Source organism: Dunckerocampus dactyliophorus, chromosome 13 (assembly GCF_027744805.1).
Source record: "Dunckerocampus dactyliophorus isolate RoL2022-P2 chromosome 13, RoL_Ddac_1.1, whole genome shotgun sequence".
In the NCBI taxonomy this organism is placed as follows: domain Eukaryota; kingdom Metazoa; phylum Chordata; class Actinopteri; order Syngnathiformes; family Syngnathidae; genus Dunckerocampus; species Dunckerocampus dactyliophorus.
The window spans coordinates 2,886,639-2,904,308 of record NC_072831.1 but is presented as its reverse complement, the minus strand read 5'-3'; the positions used below and the strand labels follow the sequence as shown (position 1 = coordinate 2,904,308).

Genomic DNA, 17,670 nt, shown 5'->3' with positions numbered 1-17,670 from the left:
CTCACATAGCACAATCAACCTCCATAATGATGTGCACACGCACACACAGGTACACAAGCTTAAGTTTCACTTTGTAGGGGCATGCAGCAACTGCGATATATACTCTGTACTTTCATTTTGGCTCTTTCCTCCATGTTTGTCATTGATGCTGACAGTCCAGCACTGTAACCAAATATATTGCTGTTATTTGTTGATGGAATTTGAAAAGCTTTTAAATTGAGTGATTATTGACTACTTCTACAATAGTAAAAAGATTCAAGGATGGGGAGGGGGGTTCAATTTGATACTTGTTGTGTATTAAAGATGCTAAAAGCAATCCAATGTAGGCCAGTACATGCTAACCATGTGAACAAAACATCCACATCTTAGCTTTGTATTATAGCTGACAAAGCAAATTAGTGTCATATCAAATAATAGATCTCATTTAAATCAATTCATTTTACTTTGACAATATTCTGAGGGCCAATCAAATCAAGCTGCAGGCTGAGAATGGCCCTCCGGGCGTGCTTTGGACCCTTGTTGAATAAGTGAACCTTTGCATTTGTGTAGAAATGTAATTTGAATTGGTGTTGACGTCCTGTTCTTTAAGAAATGTCATTCAAAATGAAAAGTCCAAAAAGCATATGATATCAAACCACCATGTATTGATGCATCACATCATGAAATGTCACATTTACCATATGAAAGAAATAGAAAATACAGTATGCAAGATATACATGATGACGATGATGATATATATAGTGTATATATGTATCTATATATATATATATATGTATATATATATGCACATATTGGACAGCACATGATACAAATCACACAATACAGCACTAAGTACATACATTTGATTGATTCATCAGTCCACATACATTCATACTTCATTTCCACATGATGTCATTACAAAAGGCAATAATTTACAATCAAATAAGAGTTGAAATGTCCATGTACATTCATGTCTCCAAGCGTGTGTCCGCCTGAATGCTGCGGGATTCCTTGCTGCAACTCAAAGCTTTTCTTCAGGACACTCACAACACCCAAACACTCACAATGCTACTGAAATCACACACAAGATGTTTTAGCAAAAGGAACGGCTCCGTACTGCAACTTGTTGGAACAACATGGCGGTCTTCAACAAAGCATTGAGAGAGTAACAATCCCGTTTCTTCAATGGACTTTCTTTCCATTCAAAGTACAGCTGACTTTGTCAAGTACTTCATGTCATGTATTTCCCCACAAAACCTCTTCTTCTTCCACGCAGTGCTTTCAATGTGCCCAATACTATTCATATCCATAATATACCACTGTTTGGATCAACAGCGACTCTTCTTAAACAACCTCAAACATCACCTGAACCCATAAGAAGCCATAAAAACACTGACAATGTGTTCACATGTGTCCTACAAAGCTTTCTTCTTCCCATCAAATCCCTAAATGACGTACGGGAAACATGTAGGAATGCTTGTCAGGTGACAGTCACGTGACTATCCCAGGATCTGGTTTACCCAGCTCATCTTGAAACCATTTCATTTTGAATAACAGCGGAACCTTGCTTAGCGTCATGAATTCGTTCCAGAAAGTCCGACTCTAACCGAAACATACTCTAACCAAATCTATTTTGGTTAGAGTAAAATAGACTTGGTTAGCACAAAGAACCTTTTTAGAATTTTACAATTACAGGTTGACATGCATTTTTTAAAAAGTGAGCCCACATGAAAAGGCATTCATGCGATGTCATGCGTATTTTGGTCAATCAGAAGCCTGAAAGCGCTCGCACAACTCGTGCCTCATAATGCATCCGTTCATCAATCCATCCATCCACATTCTTCTGCTTCTCAGAGGTCGGGTTGCGGGGGCAGCAGCCGAAGCAGGTAAGCCCAGACTTCCCTCTCCCCCGGCTACTTCGTCCAGCTCCTCCCGGCAGATCCTGAGGCGTTCCCAGGCCAGTTGAGAGACATAGTCTCTCCAACGTGTCCTGAGTCTTCCCCGAGGTCTCCTCCCGGTCGGACGTGCCCTGAACACCTCCCCAGGGAGGCGTCCGGTCGGCATCCTGACCAGATGTCCGAGCCACCTCATCTGGCTCAGCAGTTCTACTTTGAATTTCTCCCGGCTGACAGTGCTTCTCACCTTATCTCTAAGGGAGAGTCCAGCCACCCTACCGAGAAAACTCATTTCGGCCGCTTGTACCCACCATCTTGACCCAAAGCTCATGATCGTAGGTGAAGGGTAGGAACATAGATGGACCGGTAAATTGAGAGCTTTGCCTTTGGGCTCAGCTCCCTCTTCACCACAACGGACCGACGCAGAGTCCGCATCACTGCAGACGCCGCCCCAGTCCATCTCATGTTCCTCTGTTGATCAATATAGTGAGATAGTACATGTACAATCACGTGCACATTACCTCTGAAATCAGTGCACACTCACATGGAGCCCAGGAAATATCCTTGTTTTTCTTTGCCCGTGCATGTTATCACGCAGACTCATGCGTGAACCCAACGCCCGTACTGTAAGTCAATAACGTCATCGTCCACCATCATCTCCCTTGAAACCTTTGTGGCTTCTTATGGGTTACAAAGTCAACATTTGACAGCTTGTGTGCTCTCCTGAGTTATGTTAGGGTTAGGTTAGGGTTAACCCTAACCTAACCCTAAGCCATGCCAAGAAAAGGGTTAGGGTTGTCATGACTTCTTTGCAAGTGGAGGATCTGATAGACACAGGACATGATGACACAGAAGAGACGCTGACTAAAACAAGGACGGATAAAGTCGACACTTCCAAAGAACACAAAGCTTCATTCCAGGTTCTTCTTGTCCATGGCTTCTTTGCCGTTGGTCCGCGAGTAAGGCTCAAAAGCAGAGGAGCTCAGGTAGCGGGCAGAGAGTTCCTGCAGGTTGCCGGCTAGCGAGGTGGCCATGGACAGCGGGTTGGAGGAAATGCGGTTGGCAACACCGCTGAGTAAGGAGGGCATGGGGAAACTGAAGAGGCTGTGAGCTGCTGCTGAGCTCTGCAGAGCCGGCATGGTCCCTGAGCTGGTGGCGGCGGGTAGAGGAGGGCTGCTACCAGCGGCGACGCTGCCGCCTCCACCTCCGCCTCCGCCACTGCCACCGTTAACGCCCACGCTAAGGGAGGCCTGCCGAAGGGCCGTGCCCAGAGTGCCGCTACCACAGTGGGGCAACATGCCCGGCAGGCCGGAGGGCGTGAGCAGCCGACCTTGCTCCAGCAGTCTGAGGACGCTGCAGGTCGCCGCTGTCTCAGAAACCACCGAGCGCAGCTCCGAGTCTTTCCCCTGATCCTTCTTCTGCTTGGTGCGCCGGTTCTGGAACCACACCTTCACCTGGAGACAAAGACACAACACCGTTTGATCCTGCATCTTGCTAGTTCCATCAGCATCACCTTTCTCAAAGCACCTGGCATCACATTATTGACATCAGATACATGTTACATATCTTTAACACGCTTTTCTTACTTCACGGGCGTCAAACTCAAGGCCACATCATATCATTATTATATATATTATGTAGCTCGCGAAAGCCTGGAAATAACGCACTTATTTGAATATTGTTTTTTACAAATATGTGTATATACATTTTATATAGTTTTTATTTTTACTATTCATTTTGTTTTTACTTTTTAATAGCTATATTTTTATTACTTTATTTATTATTTGCAATATTATGATGAAAATATTTTAGATATATTTAATCTTGTACTTATTTAAATATATCATATTAAGTTAAACTAAATGTAAACAAATTTAATCAAAAATACACAATTTAGTTATGAATGAAAAAATCCATAATAATTAATTATGATGATAAATATTATATTAAAAATATGATAAATAGAACTGTCTTCGACGGTATTTTACCTTTTCTAAAACACCTTAAGCTACTTGTACTTTTTTTCTTCCATTTTAATTTTTTAAATTTTAGTTTTTCAGATATGTATGTAAGACTCGACTATGATAAATGAATTTCCGCAAAGGATTCAATTTTAATAAATGGAATATTTTAGTAGTGAGAGCATAGAAAACCCCCACCTTCAAAATTGTAGTTTTTTAAAAAACTTTTTAAAAGCTTTTTAGCACTATTAAAGCCCTTTAGAAATGAAATAACACCCCATAGTCACCTTAACGCTTCTATTACCCAATATAGTAGAGATAATAAGAGAAAATAAGACATAAATAAGACTTGTGCTCGTGTGTTCCGGTGGTGCAGACAGGAAGTGAGGTCTGGGGTGCAGAGTTGATTTTTAGCTTGCCGTGGGTTACAGACGCAATAGTAGCCCGTGTTTTTATTATGGATTATTGTGCCTGTTGTGAGATCATTGAAAGATGCAATGAAAGCCTGTTGTTCCGCCCATCAAGTCTGGTGCTTGTGTGTCTCTGCCAACATTACAGTAACATTACTGACACCTAGTGACCAGTGTACAATGCTCCATATCATCACAACCATGCTTGAAAATGCTTCATTTATGTGTAAAATTTGTTTAAATATGTACATTTTTGTACTAATAACAGGCGGTATTCAACCACAAAACAGTGTCATTTATGAATCAACTCATTCAATACCAAAGACGTATTTATACGACTTTATACGTCAATTTTTTTTGCGTGACAGGAAAGACAAGAGAAAAGAGGTAATGATGCAGGAAACACAGAAGACAGGAAGGAGGAAGTTGGAGAGCGTGGAGGAGTGTAGCGTGCAGAAAGTTACCATTGCAGGGAAATTTTAACGCATGCACACGCACGCACATACATGCATGCACCTGCACACAAAACACACATGCGCACACACATAATGTACGCGTGCGCACGCATGCGCACAAACATGCACGCAGATAGTTGAGGTCCAAATGTGAAAACTGTAAATAGTTCATGTTGTTGTATTTGTAAATAAATTGTTATTTTGATGTAGAACAACCCCTTTTTTGTGTTTATGTTGGTATAGTTGTTTAGATATTTGCGCTGATGCTTGAAATGTGTCTTTTCACAAAAAGCTGGTTTCCCCCCTTTCTAGTGAGGAACCGATATTTTCCTGAAACTTACCTATGTTCTAATGCTGATGACTAAAGAACGGAAAAAGGTAGAAGCAAACTTTTTTTTTCTGATGAAAGACGGGAATCTAATCTTTCTTTTGGTAGGTTCCATGTTTATATAGCCTTAGAACACAATATTCTGTGTGCCTCGAAAGATCAGTCAAAATCATCTAAAATGGCCGCTACTGGAGGGGTTGTTTTGAATAATCGCTGGGATTGAACGAGTTCATATGTTTTTGAAAACCATGATGGAGTGAAGCCATGAAATTGGAAGCACAAAGTGGCGAGGTATGACTGTAGACGTGTTGAAATGGAAGCTCAGATGAACGTTGATGAATGAGTGAGACCTGCGTACGGATGCTTCGGTGTACATTGCTGGGATCATCACCTGCATCTTCCGAATGGTTGCGGGTCTGGGAGCAGTTTAAAGTCACGCAAATGACATAAGCGACTCTTTATGTACCAGCATGCTAACCTGTGCTCTGGCTAAATAGATTGTAAATGTGCAATAACAAATGTCATTCTCGTTGTTTGCACATTCAAAGCAAATGTTTGGAAATGAGCACCAATTATACCCGCATGCAACATTTGCATCTGGAATACCAGGGAAAAGAAGTGACACCCCCGCGCCCGATCCCTGAGGCACATTTACAGGAAACTATTTATGTAGGGCCAAGGGACATTCTTTTTTTGGTCCCCCCGACTCCCTTCCTGTCACATTACAAATACTGTGGCTGCAGGGATGAAGAAAAAAGGAAAGAAATGTTGCAATTTTACAAGAATTAATTTGTAATATTATGAGGAAAAATAATGTCATTTTCGTAGCATAGAGGTAAAATATTAAAGAAACATTCTGGGGGTTTTTTAAGTCGTAATATTATGAGAAACCAACAACTCAAAATAAAGCTGTCATTTTTGGTAAAGACGTTTTGCAAAAAAAGTTATATAATGTGGAAATAAAGTCAAAATATGATTGGAATAAAGTCACAATATTATGAGAGGAAAAGATGACTCAGGAAAAAAGTAAAATATCAAAAAAAATAGCAAACGTGAAAAAAGAGCAAAGAGTGAAGTTGATATTAATAATAGGCTTTTTGAACTCAATGACAAAAATGGCCAAGATGCTCTTTTTTTTCCTTGAAATATATATAACTTATCTAAGAAAAAAGAAAACAAACAAACCTCCCTTTTTCCTTCCACTTTCTGTACAGTACTTCCTGTGGTGGCTATTGTCCCATCAGTGTAACATACTGACACCTAGTGACCAGTGTACAAAGCTACATATCAACACAACCTCTTTGAATGCATCTTCTGAATGCCTTATACTGTACTTGCATGTGACTACATTTTATGCTTACAAGTGCTTCACTTAGGCCAAAAATATGCTTAAATATGCACAATTTTCGACTAATAATAATTAAAAATCATATGCAGCAAGTCAAACACTCCCCAAGAATAAAAGTGCATGTGCTGTGAAGAGGACAGATCGGGCTTGCCAAAGGTGCGTGCTTTGTCGGGGTTGCTGTCACAGCCACCAGCGTGTTTCCTTTGTTTATTTATTACGGGCCTGCAAGCAAAGCGCATCATGTGCTGTTTATAGTGTGCAACATTCTGTGTGACCGTGGCGAAGTCATTGACAAAAAACAAGCTTATTCTGGGGCAGCGGCCACATTTCTAACTGCGCTGAACGCGCAGCTGACAGTCCGTGCGTTTGGCCGACTGCTAATTGCTGTCGACTCCCATTCAGAAGGTCCTGTGTTTGAGGCAGCGTGAAAGAGACGGGTTACATTTATAATTTATCCAAATCGTTTTTTGGGAGTTGGGGGATGACGTATAATTGGGAAAAATTATACAGACGGGACACGTCCACTGTGTCTGACATTTTTTTCTAGTTGCACTTACTGTCCTTTACAGCTAGAAAGGGAATGTTTCATTAAGCCATTCAGGTGCTTTTGCTAACATTGTGAAGACATTTAGCCAATGTCTTCTGCGGGGGACATGAGGACTTGCTACGTTGTCATATGACGTGATGAAGATGGTTGATGCAACAAATGCATGAAGATGCAGAAGTACTTGCAGTATCATCTTCATAATATGACTGAAATACCTTCGTAAATAGCAGACTAACATGACGGTAGAAAAGACATATTGCATATACATATTATATATTATCATTTGCATGTTTGTCACACTTAAATCTTTCACATCATCAAACAAATGTAAATATTAGTCAATGACAACACAACTCAACACAAAATGCAGTTTTTTATGAAATTTTTATGATTAAAGGAGAAAAAAATCCAAACCTACATGGCCCCCCCCTGTTAAAACATAACTTAATTGAGATTAATTGAGATCTATCAGTGTGGAAAAGGTTGTAAAGCCATTTGTAAAGCTTTGGGACTCCAGCAAACCACAGTGAGAGCTATTATCCACAAATGGTGAAAACATGGAACAGTGGTGAACCTTCCCAGCACCGGTCGGCCAACCAAAATGACCCCAAGAGCACAGAGATGACTCATCCAAGAGGTCACAAAAGACCCCACAATGACATCCAAAGAACTGCAGGCCTCACTTGCCTCAGTTACTGTAAGGTCAGTGTTCATGACTCCACCATAAGAAAGACACTGGGCAAAAACGGCCTGCATGGCAGAGTTTCAAGACCAAAACCACTGCTGAACAAAAACAACATTAAGCCTTGTCTCAACTTTGATCTTGACGATCTCCAAGACCTTTGGGAAAATACTCAGAAGTTGAACTTTTTGGAAGGTGTTTGTCCCGTTACATCTGCCGTAAAAGTAACGCCACATTTCAAAAGAAGAGCATCATAGCAACAGTAAAATATGGTGGTGGTAGTGTGATGGTCTGGGGCTGTTTTGATGCTTCAGGACCTGGAAGACTTGCTGTGATAAATGGAAGCATGAATTCTGCTGAAGGAGAATGTCCGGCCATCTGTTGGTGACCTCAAGCTGAAACCAACTTGGGTTCTGCAGCAGGACAATGATCCAAAACACACCAGCAAGTCCACCTCTGAATGGATGAAGACTTTGGAGTGGTCTAGTCCAAGTCCTGACCTGAATCCTATTGAGATGCTGTGACATGACCTTAAAAAGGCGCTTCATGCTAGGAAAGCCTCCAATGAGGCTGAATGACAACAATTCTGCAAAGATGAGTTCCTCCCCAGCGCTGGAAGAGACTAATTGCAAGTTATCACAAACGCTTGATTGCAGTTGTTGCTGCTAAGGGGGGCCAACCAGTTGTTAGGTTTAGGGGGCAACCACTTTTTCACACAGGATCATGTAGCTTTGGATTTTTTTTCTCCCTTAATAATAAAAACTTCCATTAAAAAACTGCATTTGTGATCTGAAACATTCAAGTGTGACAAACATGCCAAAAAATAAGAAATCAGGAAGGGGGCAAACACTTTTTCACACCACTTTAAATCGTCATATGTTGTATTCACCCCAAAGAATTCTTAATTGCCTAAGAGAAAGTGTTTTTTGATGAATTCATGCAACAAAAAAAGCAACTTAGATATTTCTGGTTATTGGCTGACATTGTGTGGAAGCATGCATGCATGCACATGGCCAGAGTCAATGAATACACGCATATAAATATTCGACATATACCGTATATATTAGATATGTTTTTGTCCGTGTTACTGTTAAATGTTGATGAGCTTAGTACAGCCTGCTTATTCACACACATACTGTATCCCTAAAGTCTGGATTCGATTTTATTATCATTATTCCACGTGATTATTATATCATTAGACACTTGGAAAAAAGATTTTATTGTAGCATTTTTAATTGAATACACATATAATACTGTATTGGTAAATAATACCATATTTATCTTTATTTTCTTATTTGTCATTGATTGTATTTATATTATTACATATCCTGTTTTATTTCTAGTATAGATAATAAAGAGCAAATGATGACACGGCCACTTCAGGTGTGAGAAATATGTGTAGATAATAAAAGGAGTTGTGATGGGATGATTGTGGTGTTTGTGGTGGAGCATAAAAAGCTTGTGTCTCACGGCACAGCAGTGCAAAGCACAATCAATCGATCAATGAATCAACGATTGTGTCAAATGTTTTCATTCACACATGAACGGGGGCACAGATTGGCTTTGCATATTTCAAGGTGACATGACTGATGCAAATATGTTGATGTGGGTGTTCCATCTAGCGACACCGTGCTCCTTACACACACACACACACACGCACACGCACACACACACGCACACACACACGCACACACACACGCACACACACACACACACAGGAACATGAGCACCGCTTGCAAATAGGCAACAAAGTCATTCATTCATTGCAAAGTCTTATAGCATATATTCTTATGAATGTTGGGGCAATACGTAAAACGCACATATATGGACATATGCACGTGTTCACACACACGCACACACACACAGACACACACAGACACACACTGGCTTTTAAAAGCTGGAAAAATGCTGGGTGACATACAGTATATATGGCAGGGTTGGATATCATTTTGGCAAAAAAAGCCTAATATAGACGTGTTTTTCTCTTTGTATTAAGCTTTTTTAATTTAATATGATTTTTAAAAATGACCTTTGGGCTGCAAAAGGCCCCCTGGTCACACTTTGGACACCCCTGATGTAAAACATGCAAAACGATGTTGGACCAACATCAATTTCCTTCTTCTTCTTCTAGTGCAGGGGTGTCCAACATGTGGCCTGGGGGCCATTTGCTACATCATTTATTTAGTAAAAATGGAAAACAAATTGCGAAAAAAGGCCAAATGTAAAGAGGAGAAGCTGAAATGTTCATCATTTTAATGACAAATCATTTTTACAGAATGAAAAAAATACATTAAAATATCCTTTGATTGTCGGTGGAAAAAGTTTGGACACCCCTGTTTTAGTGTCTGCTTTATGACATATTCAATAATAATGTCTAAGAATAAAATTCCAAATAAAGCGTGTGTCCAAAGGGACTGTTCGTATCGACAGGATTTATCCTCTTTCCTAGTCAAGCACACGTGCTCGTTCTTCAGGTCCCATCATCGTAACGTAACAAGTGGATGTCAGACTTTTATACGTAAAAGCAAATCAAACGAGTCATGTGATAAAAAGAAGTAGAAACATTTCAAATGACTTACAGCTGGACTTTATTTATGTTGGAAATACATACTTGGTTATTAATGTTTGAAAAAGACGCATTTGCATTTTTGCTTGATAATAACTGCTGTATATGGTATTAATATTCATATTGCAGGATAATAACTGCTGTGTATGGTATTAATATTCATATTGCAGGATAATAACTGCTTTGTATGGTATTAATATTCATATTGCAGGATAATAACTGCTTTGTATGGTATTAATATTCATATTGCAGGATAATAACTGCTTTGTATGGTATTAATATTCATATTGCAGGATAATAACTGCTGTATATGGTATTAATATTCATATTGCAGGATAATAACTGCTGTGTATGGTATTGATATTCATATTGCAGGATAATAACTGCTGTATATGGTAATAATATTAATATTGCTTGATAATAACTGCTGTATATGGTATTAATATTCATATTGCAGGATAATAACTGCTGTATATGGTATTAATATTCATATTCATTCAATCAGCTGATGAAAATACAGTGGGTTTGTGTTGTTTTTATCTTTTTGTCTCCATTCAAGGCGGGGACAAATGCAGTAAAACGCATATCAGCGTGTCGCCGCAGTAATTCCGTTCATAACTGACTCGGTCATATCCGTCTGTTCATTTTAGACATGAAGAAGATGCTGAATAAAGACGAAGGTTCATTGATGAAAACGCCATCGTGTCCTTTGGTTCCCTGGAATATTTTGCAGTGAAGGCGTGTTCAGAAACATACATGACCCAGGCTGTCCTCTGGACATCCACCTATGCTCGTACACGTACGTACATTACACCAAATAACGTTCATCTAGTTCATCATTTAGTAAAAAGACACATTCAGCCAAATGCTAATGCTTACCATTGAAATAAGTACATTTTTCACATGAATTCATGACTTTAATTTCAATTAATATAAAATTCATACATATGAAAATTGTACTGTACATATACAACTGGATAATATAAGCATTTTTGCCTATTTCAATACAGATTATCGTTAGTGTGATATTTTGTTGAGATATTTTCTGTTTTCTGCGTAGCCCCGATCCTCCATTATCATGTTTCCGTTTCATTTTGGGAGGAGGCCGATAAAAACACAAAGTGCGAGCCGAGCACGGCCCCCAGGCCGCACTTTGTCCACCGAGATGCTTGGCGTGCAGCGCGGGAATACGTTGCAGTACAATCCTAGAAGATAGAAGCAGTGCAGCCGGGGATGCGGCGCATGCTAACATGGAATATTTGCCATTAAAAGCATCCAAGTCTATCCAAACATATTTGACAGAAAAACAGCTTTGCTGTGGCAAAACAACAAAGTAGTCATTTTCCACAAAGAATCCACAAACGCATTTCAACAGCTTGCCTTGTTTTTTTCATAAATACGTAGAATATCGTAGACGCCTTCATAAAGGAACAGCAATGCTTTATTATCGCCACGCTATTATAGCTATGCTAATCTTTTCGTTTATTTTCAAAATTGTTTTCAATCTTTTAATATCAGCTTAAAGTCTTCCTCCTGTATTTTTGAAATATGCTGAGGGCCCACAAATGGCCCCTGTGCCACACTTTGGACACCCCTACCAGTTTGTCTTTCTTTCTAATCCCATCCTGGATTTTTTTTAAGTTTACTTTATTGAAATCAAATCCGCCAGTTTTTCTTGAAATCCGAAAAAAAAATTGTATTGAAATTAAGTCCCACAGTTTTTTATTGAACAGGTTTTTTTTTACACAATAGAAATAAAATCTTACAGTTTTAAAAAAGACTTTATTAAAAAAGTGTTTTTAAACTCTGTTGAAATGAAACCCTGCAGAGTTTTTGTAAACTTTATTGAAATTCCAGAAAATCCCTTTTTAAAGTACATTTTATTTAAATGCAAACATATATTATTATTTTTTTATTTTATTGACATGACTTAACTTGATAACTTTATTGAAATCAAATCATTGAAAAAAACTTCTTGAAATTAAGTCCTACAGTTTTTTTTTATGGAAAAGTGTTTTTTTAACACAATAGAAATAAAATATTACAGCTTTTAAAAAAACTTTATTGAAAAGTGTTTTTGTAACCCTGTTGAAATGAAACCCTACAGTGTTTTTGTAAACTTTATTGAAATGAAATTTCCCTTTTTTTTTTTACTTAGTTGAAATTAGTTATTTTAATGCAAACCTATATTAGTTTTTCATTTTCTAAATTTATTGAAATTAAATCCTCAGTGTTTTTAACTTTACAACTTTATTGATATCAAATCATGAAAAACACATTTTTTAAATAAATCCATACAGTCTTTTTATACATTTTCTTGAAATACAATATTAGTGTTTTTTAATTGTATTTTAATATAACCCTACAGTGTTTTTTTTTAATTTTATTGAATTGAAATCCTAAAGCGGTTGCTTTGAAACGTGATGTGGTGTGGAAGTGAAGGAAGGAAGGAAGGAAGGAGTGCAAAGAAAATTCATGCATGGCCTGCGAACTCCTGCTGACCTCTTACGTTCACATACATACATACATTCATACATACATACATGCATACATACATACACACATACATACATACATACATACATACATACATACATACATACATACATACACACATACATACATACACACATGCATGCATACATACATACATTCATACATACATACATACATACACACATACATACATACATACATACATACATACATACATACATACATACATACATACATACACACATGCATGCATACATACATACATTCATACATACATAATACATACATACACACATACATACATACATACATACATACATACATACATACATACATACATACATACATACTTACATACATGCATGCATACATACATACATACATACATACATACATACATGCATGCATACATACATACATACTTACATACATACATACATGCATGCATACATACATACATACTTACATACATACATACTTGCATGCATACATACATACATACATACGTGTGAAGGACATCCCCAATGATTCACATTCTATCAAATACATGAGGTGGATAAATATAAATATTTTATTTCAAGCTTTATCGTGACCTGAGAGGTCCAATATTTGAATCCGAGGCCAAGTGAAGGTCAGCTACTGTACTCTGTATACCTGTACGTGTATGTATACGTGTATATAGGTACTCTATATACAGTACGTGTGTGTATGTATGCTGGGTGGGCACAGAGCGGGGACGCTTTGCATTTAGGAGATGAAATGGCGCTGAATTACACAACATGATGGTTGATGGGGTTCTGAGGTGACGGTTTGGGACAAGTTGTTTTCCATAATCCATTAAGTGCATGACAGATGCTGAAAAGAACCCAACGTAGGTGAATGTACGCTCAACTATCGGAATAAAGCAGAAGCTAATTAGTGTCGTATCTAATCATATTTCTATGCTGAGAGTCGCTTTGGACACCCCTGATGAACCTTAAAGCCACAATGACAATGACCAATGCGTACATCGGCACATACAGTATGTACAGTCCATGAATGAAATGATGAAATATCAAGTCAGATGTGAAATGAAATCTATATAGCTATATTTCTATTAGAAAGACACAAATATTGACATCATTTCTCCTGCTGGTGATGGCGCTATCACGGTGATATTGATATGAAAACTGAATATGCCTACCTGAGTTTCAGACAGACTGAGCTGGCGGGCCAGTTCGGTGCGCTCCCGTCCCACAACGTACTGACACCTCTGAAACTCCATCTCTAACCTGTACAGCTGCTCCGCCGTGAACGACGTGCGCGTTCTCTTGGGACGGTCCAAATCCAAACCCTTTGGCAGGATAATCTCCCTGATGGAGCCTTTTGCATCTGCAAGGATCACATCATCATCATCACCACCATCATCACCATCACAGTATCAGAAATATAAAACGTATTCACTCTTCCTGGCAGCTTTGCTTCTAAAAGCTTCTTAAAGCCACTAAATCTTAGCTGGGCCACACAATGTACGCTTTCATCATCAATACATTCAAGAACTCAGGGAGAAAAGAGCAATATTTGCATCAGAAATAGAAATATACTTCATATTCACTCATATTTACGACACTATTATTCACATTCGACCAAAACTGCTGACATAAAAGTCAACAAAACTATCCCAAAATTATAACATAACAATTATTATTATAATTATTATTATTATTATTATTATTATTATTATTATCTTTGGTCATTTAAAAACTGCTTGCATAAGAGTCAACAAAGCTATCCCAGAATTATAACATAACAATTATTATTATTATTATTATTATTATCTTTGGTCATTTAATAATAAAAGTGTCTTTTTATGCTGCCAGCTTCAAAGGTAACTTAGCAAAAAACACAATTATACTTCACATAAAACACAACTGGACTTCATATAAAACACAATTATACTTCACATAAAACACAATTATACTTCATATAAAACATAATTATACTTCACATAAAACACAACTGTACTTCATATAAAACACAATTATGCTTCATATAAAACACAATTATACTTCATATAGAGTATAATTATACTTTATATAAAACAGTTGTACTTCACATAAAACACAATTATACTTCATATAGAGTATAATTATACTTCACATAAAACACAATTATACTTCATATAGAGTACAATTATACTTCGCATAAAACACAATTATACTTCATATAGAGTACAATTATACTTCGCATAAAACACAATTATACTTCATATAAAGCACAATTGTACTTCATTTCTGCTTTATATGAAGTATAATTGTACTTCTTAAAATGCCTGCTGTATAAGAAATACAATTAAGTACAATTAAGCACAAATATACTTCATCTAAAGCATAATTCTACTTCATACAAAGCACGGTTTTTCTTCATATAAACCACAATTGTACTTCAACTGTGCTTTGAATGAAGTGTATTCGTGCTCCATAAAGCGACGTTTTTGATAGTAAAGGTGGAACTGAAACATACGTCATGTGAAATAAAACCAGCACGTAAATATGTAATTATGTCATGAAATGCTTACATTCACTGCAATGAATTATTATTATTATTATCATTATTATTAGATAATTCATGATAAAAATGGGTGAGGTGAAAGTAAAAGTCAGTAGCTTTGATGAAGATGTGGGATATAATGATACTTGATTATAAAGCACAATTATACTTCCTAGAAAGTAGAATTATATTTCATATAAAGCATAATGACATTTTTGATAGTAAAGGTGCAACTGAAACACACGTCATGTGAAATAATACCGGGAGAGAAATAGAAATGCTTGCCGTCATTGCAATAAAAATGAGGGGAAATAATGATGCTGGCTGTTATTGGCTAAATACAAACGTGTGAATTCAAAGTAAAGTCAATATTTTGGATATTATGATGCAGCCTCTCAAATCAATCGACATTTCTAATGTTCTTCTCAAGGAACACACACACATTCCTTATTGTCGTCATTGGAACACAAATCTTTTGTAAGAGCAAAAACATGTCAAAAATGTGTCAAGGAAATATTTCCAGGTGGTGTGTGACGGGCGCAGGAAAAGCCCGGTCCGCTTTACCTCGCACAAGTATTCTCCGACAGTAGTCCGGGTCTGCGGCGCCGGCCCGGTTCTTGTCACAGTTTTCCACGGCCCCTGAGGAGGAGAAGGAGCCGTGTGGCTCCTTGAGGAAGCTTTTGGACAACCTGTCCTGTGAGTCCATGGCGTCTTTGCTCTCCATAAGTCCATTCTTCAGAACCATTCCTTCCGTCTCTTGGTTGTACCTGACCTCCATGCTCACTTTATCCTCTTGGACTTGCCTCTTTTTTTTTCCCCCCTTTCCTTTGTCCGCTTTGCAAAAAGGGAAAGGAGGAGATTGTGTGATGTGGTTTGCTTCCAAGGAGGCAGCGTGAAACACTTTGCTCACCAAAGCAAGGAAGCCTATAATGACCGAGCAGGTCCCTGGCCCAATGATCTTCAATGCTCTTCAGTGATCTTGGGCGTCTCAGTCAAATGTTGCTTCCGTAGACTTCAGGGTAACAGACGATTAGAGCCGCGGACGAGTCCTCGCCGGTTCAACTGATTGCAGTCATTTTGCCGCGTCCACGTTTGTGTGAGCTGGTGAAGACATGAAAAGGCTTGAGGGAAACGGACGCGGGTTCCTGAGAGAAATGATTGGTCTTTCCTGGCAGCCAAGCCTACCTGAGACTCACATCAGCCTCCTCAGTCTACAGGACTCCTCCAGACCTCCCCAAACTTTCCTTTCCGTGTCTTTCATTTGTTCATCTCCCGAAAACCAGCGGCCACCATCATCAACCCCCCCCCAACTTTTCACTGTGCACCCACCAGCTTGCTGCAGAGGGTCAGTCAGGCAACTTTGATGTGTTTTGAAAGGCTCAGCTCGGCTAGGAACCGAAATGAAGGGAAGCCATCCTTCTTATTTCACACCTATGTGACTTTTCTCTTTCTGCCTCCTTTTCTACACAAAGCAACCCCCCTCCACACCTCCACCCCCACCAGCCAGCAGGTCCTGCACACTCGCGATCTGATACTGGGCCAAATTCAGGCTGGTGTCGGCGTATGCCGATCCGATAACGGTACTTTGTGCAAATTCACCTAATGTGTCTGGTACATTTTAAAAAGTAGTCTATTTCACATCATAGCATAAAGAGATTCCATTCATTGATTCATTCATTCATTTATCATTTTTTAATCAACTCATTCAAGGCATTTTTCAAAACACAACCCCTTACCTTACCGGCTGGCTATTTTAGACGATTTTGACTGATCTTTCAAGGCACACAGAACGTTGTGTTCTGTACTTATATAAACATGGAAGCTACCAAAAGAAAGATTAGACTCTCGTCTTTCATCAGAAAAAAAAGTTGGTTTCTGCCTTTTTCCGTTCTTTAGTAATCAGCAGCAGAACAAAGGTAAGTTTCAGGGAAATATCAGCTCCCCACTAGAAAAGGAAAACCAGCTTTTTGGAAAAGATACATTTCAAGCATAACTTTCCCTCTGACACAAAATTGTATTTGCTTTTGTGGCAGCTGAAATATCTAAACAACCACACTACCGGTCAAAAGTTTTAGAACACCCCAATATTTCCAGTAATTTTGAAATTCAAGTCGTTGACGTCCAATGAATAGCTTGAAATGGGGCAAAGTGCTGAAGTGCCAGAGGTAAAAAAAAAAAAAAAGGTAAGACTACCCAAAAGTGACAAATAATGTGTATTTCAGAATGATACTCTTTCAGGGACCACAAGATGGGTCAACAATTTAAAGCGGTTCTGCAGAAATGGAGGTTGATCAAGCCTTAGCAGTGGTGCGACTAATTCCTTCCGAATTCTGGAGTACTTACTACCTCCTCTGTCTGCATAAAAACAGTTTGGGAACACACTGTGGGACTACACCCTCGTGAACATCAGTTGAACAGCATTGTATTGGAGAAAGTCATTTGTTGCTACGAAAATGGCAAGGAAAAAGGGAATT

At 38.5% G+C, this 17,670-nt stretch overlaps 1 protein-coding gene across 1 annotated transcript; it reads right to left on the bottom strand.

The window, feature by feature from the left end:
* Window positions 1–534: 534 nt before the first annotated feature.
* vax1 (ventral anterior homeobox 1) lies at window positions 535–16,546 on the bottom strand. The gene is made up of 3 exons (XM_054796725.1): window positions 15,761–16,546; window positions 13,851–14,038; window positions 535–3,328 (listed from the first exon to the last, which is right to left on the bottom strand). The coding sequence occupies exons 1-3, from the start codon at window positions 15,972–15,974 to the stop codon at window positions 2,786–2,788; spliced, it is 945 nt and encodes a 314-aa protein (XP_054652700.1). The 5' UTR covers window positions 15,975–16,546; the 3' UTR covers window positions 535–2,785.
* Window positions 16,547–17,670: the final 1,124 nt, after the last annotated feature.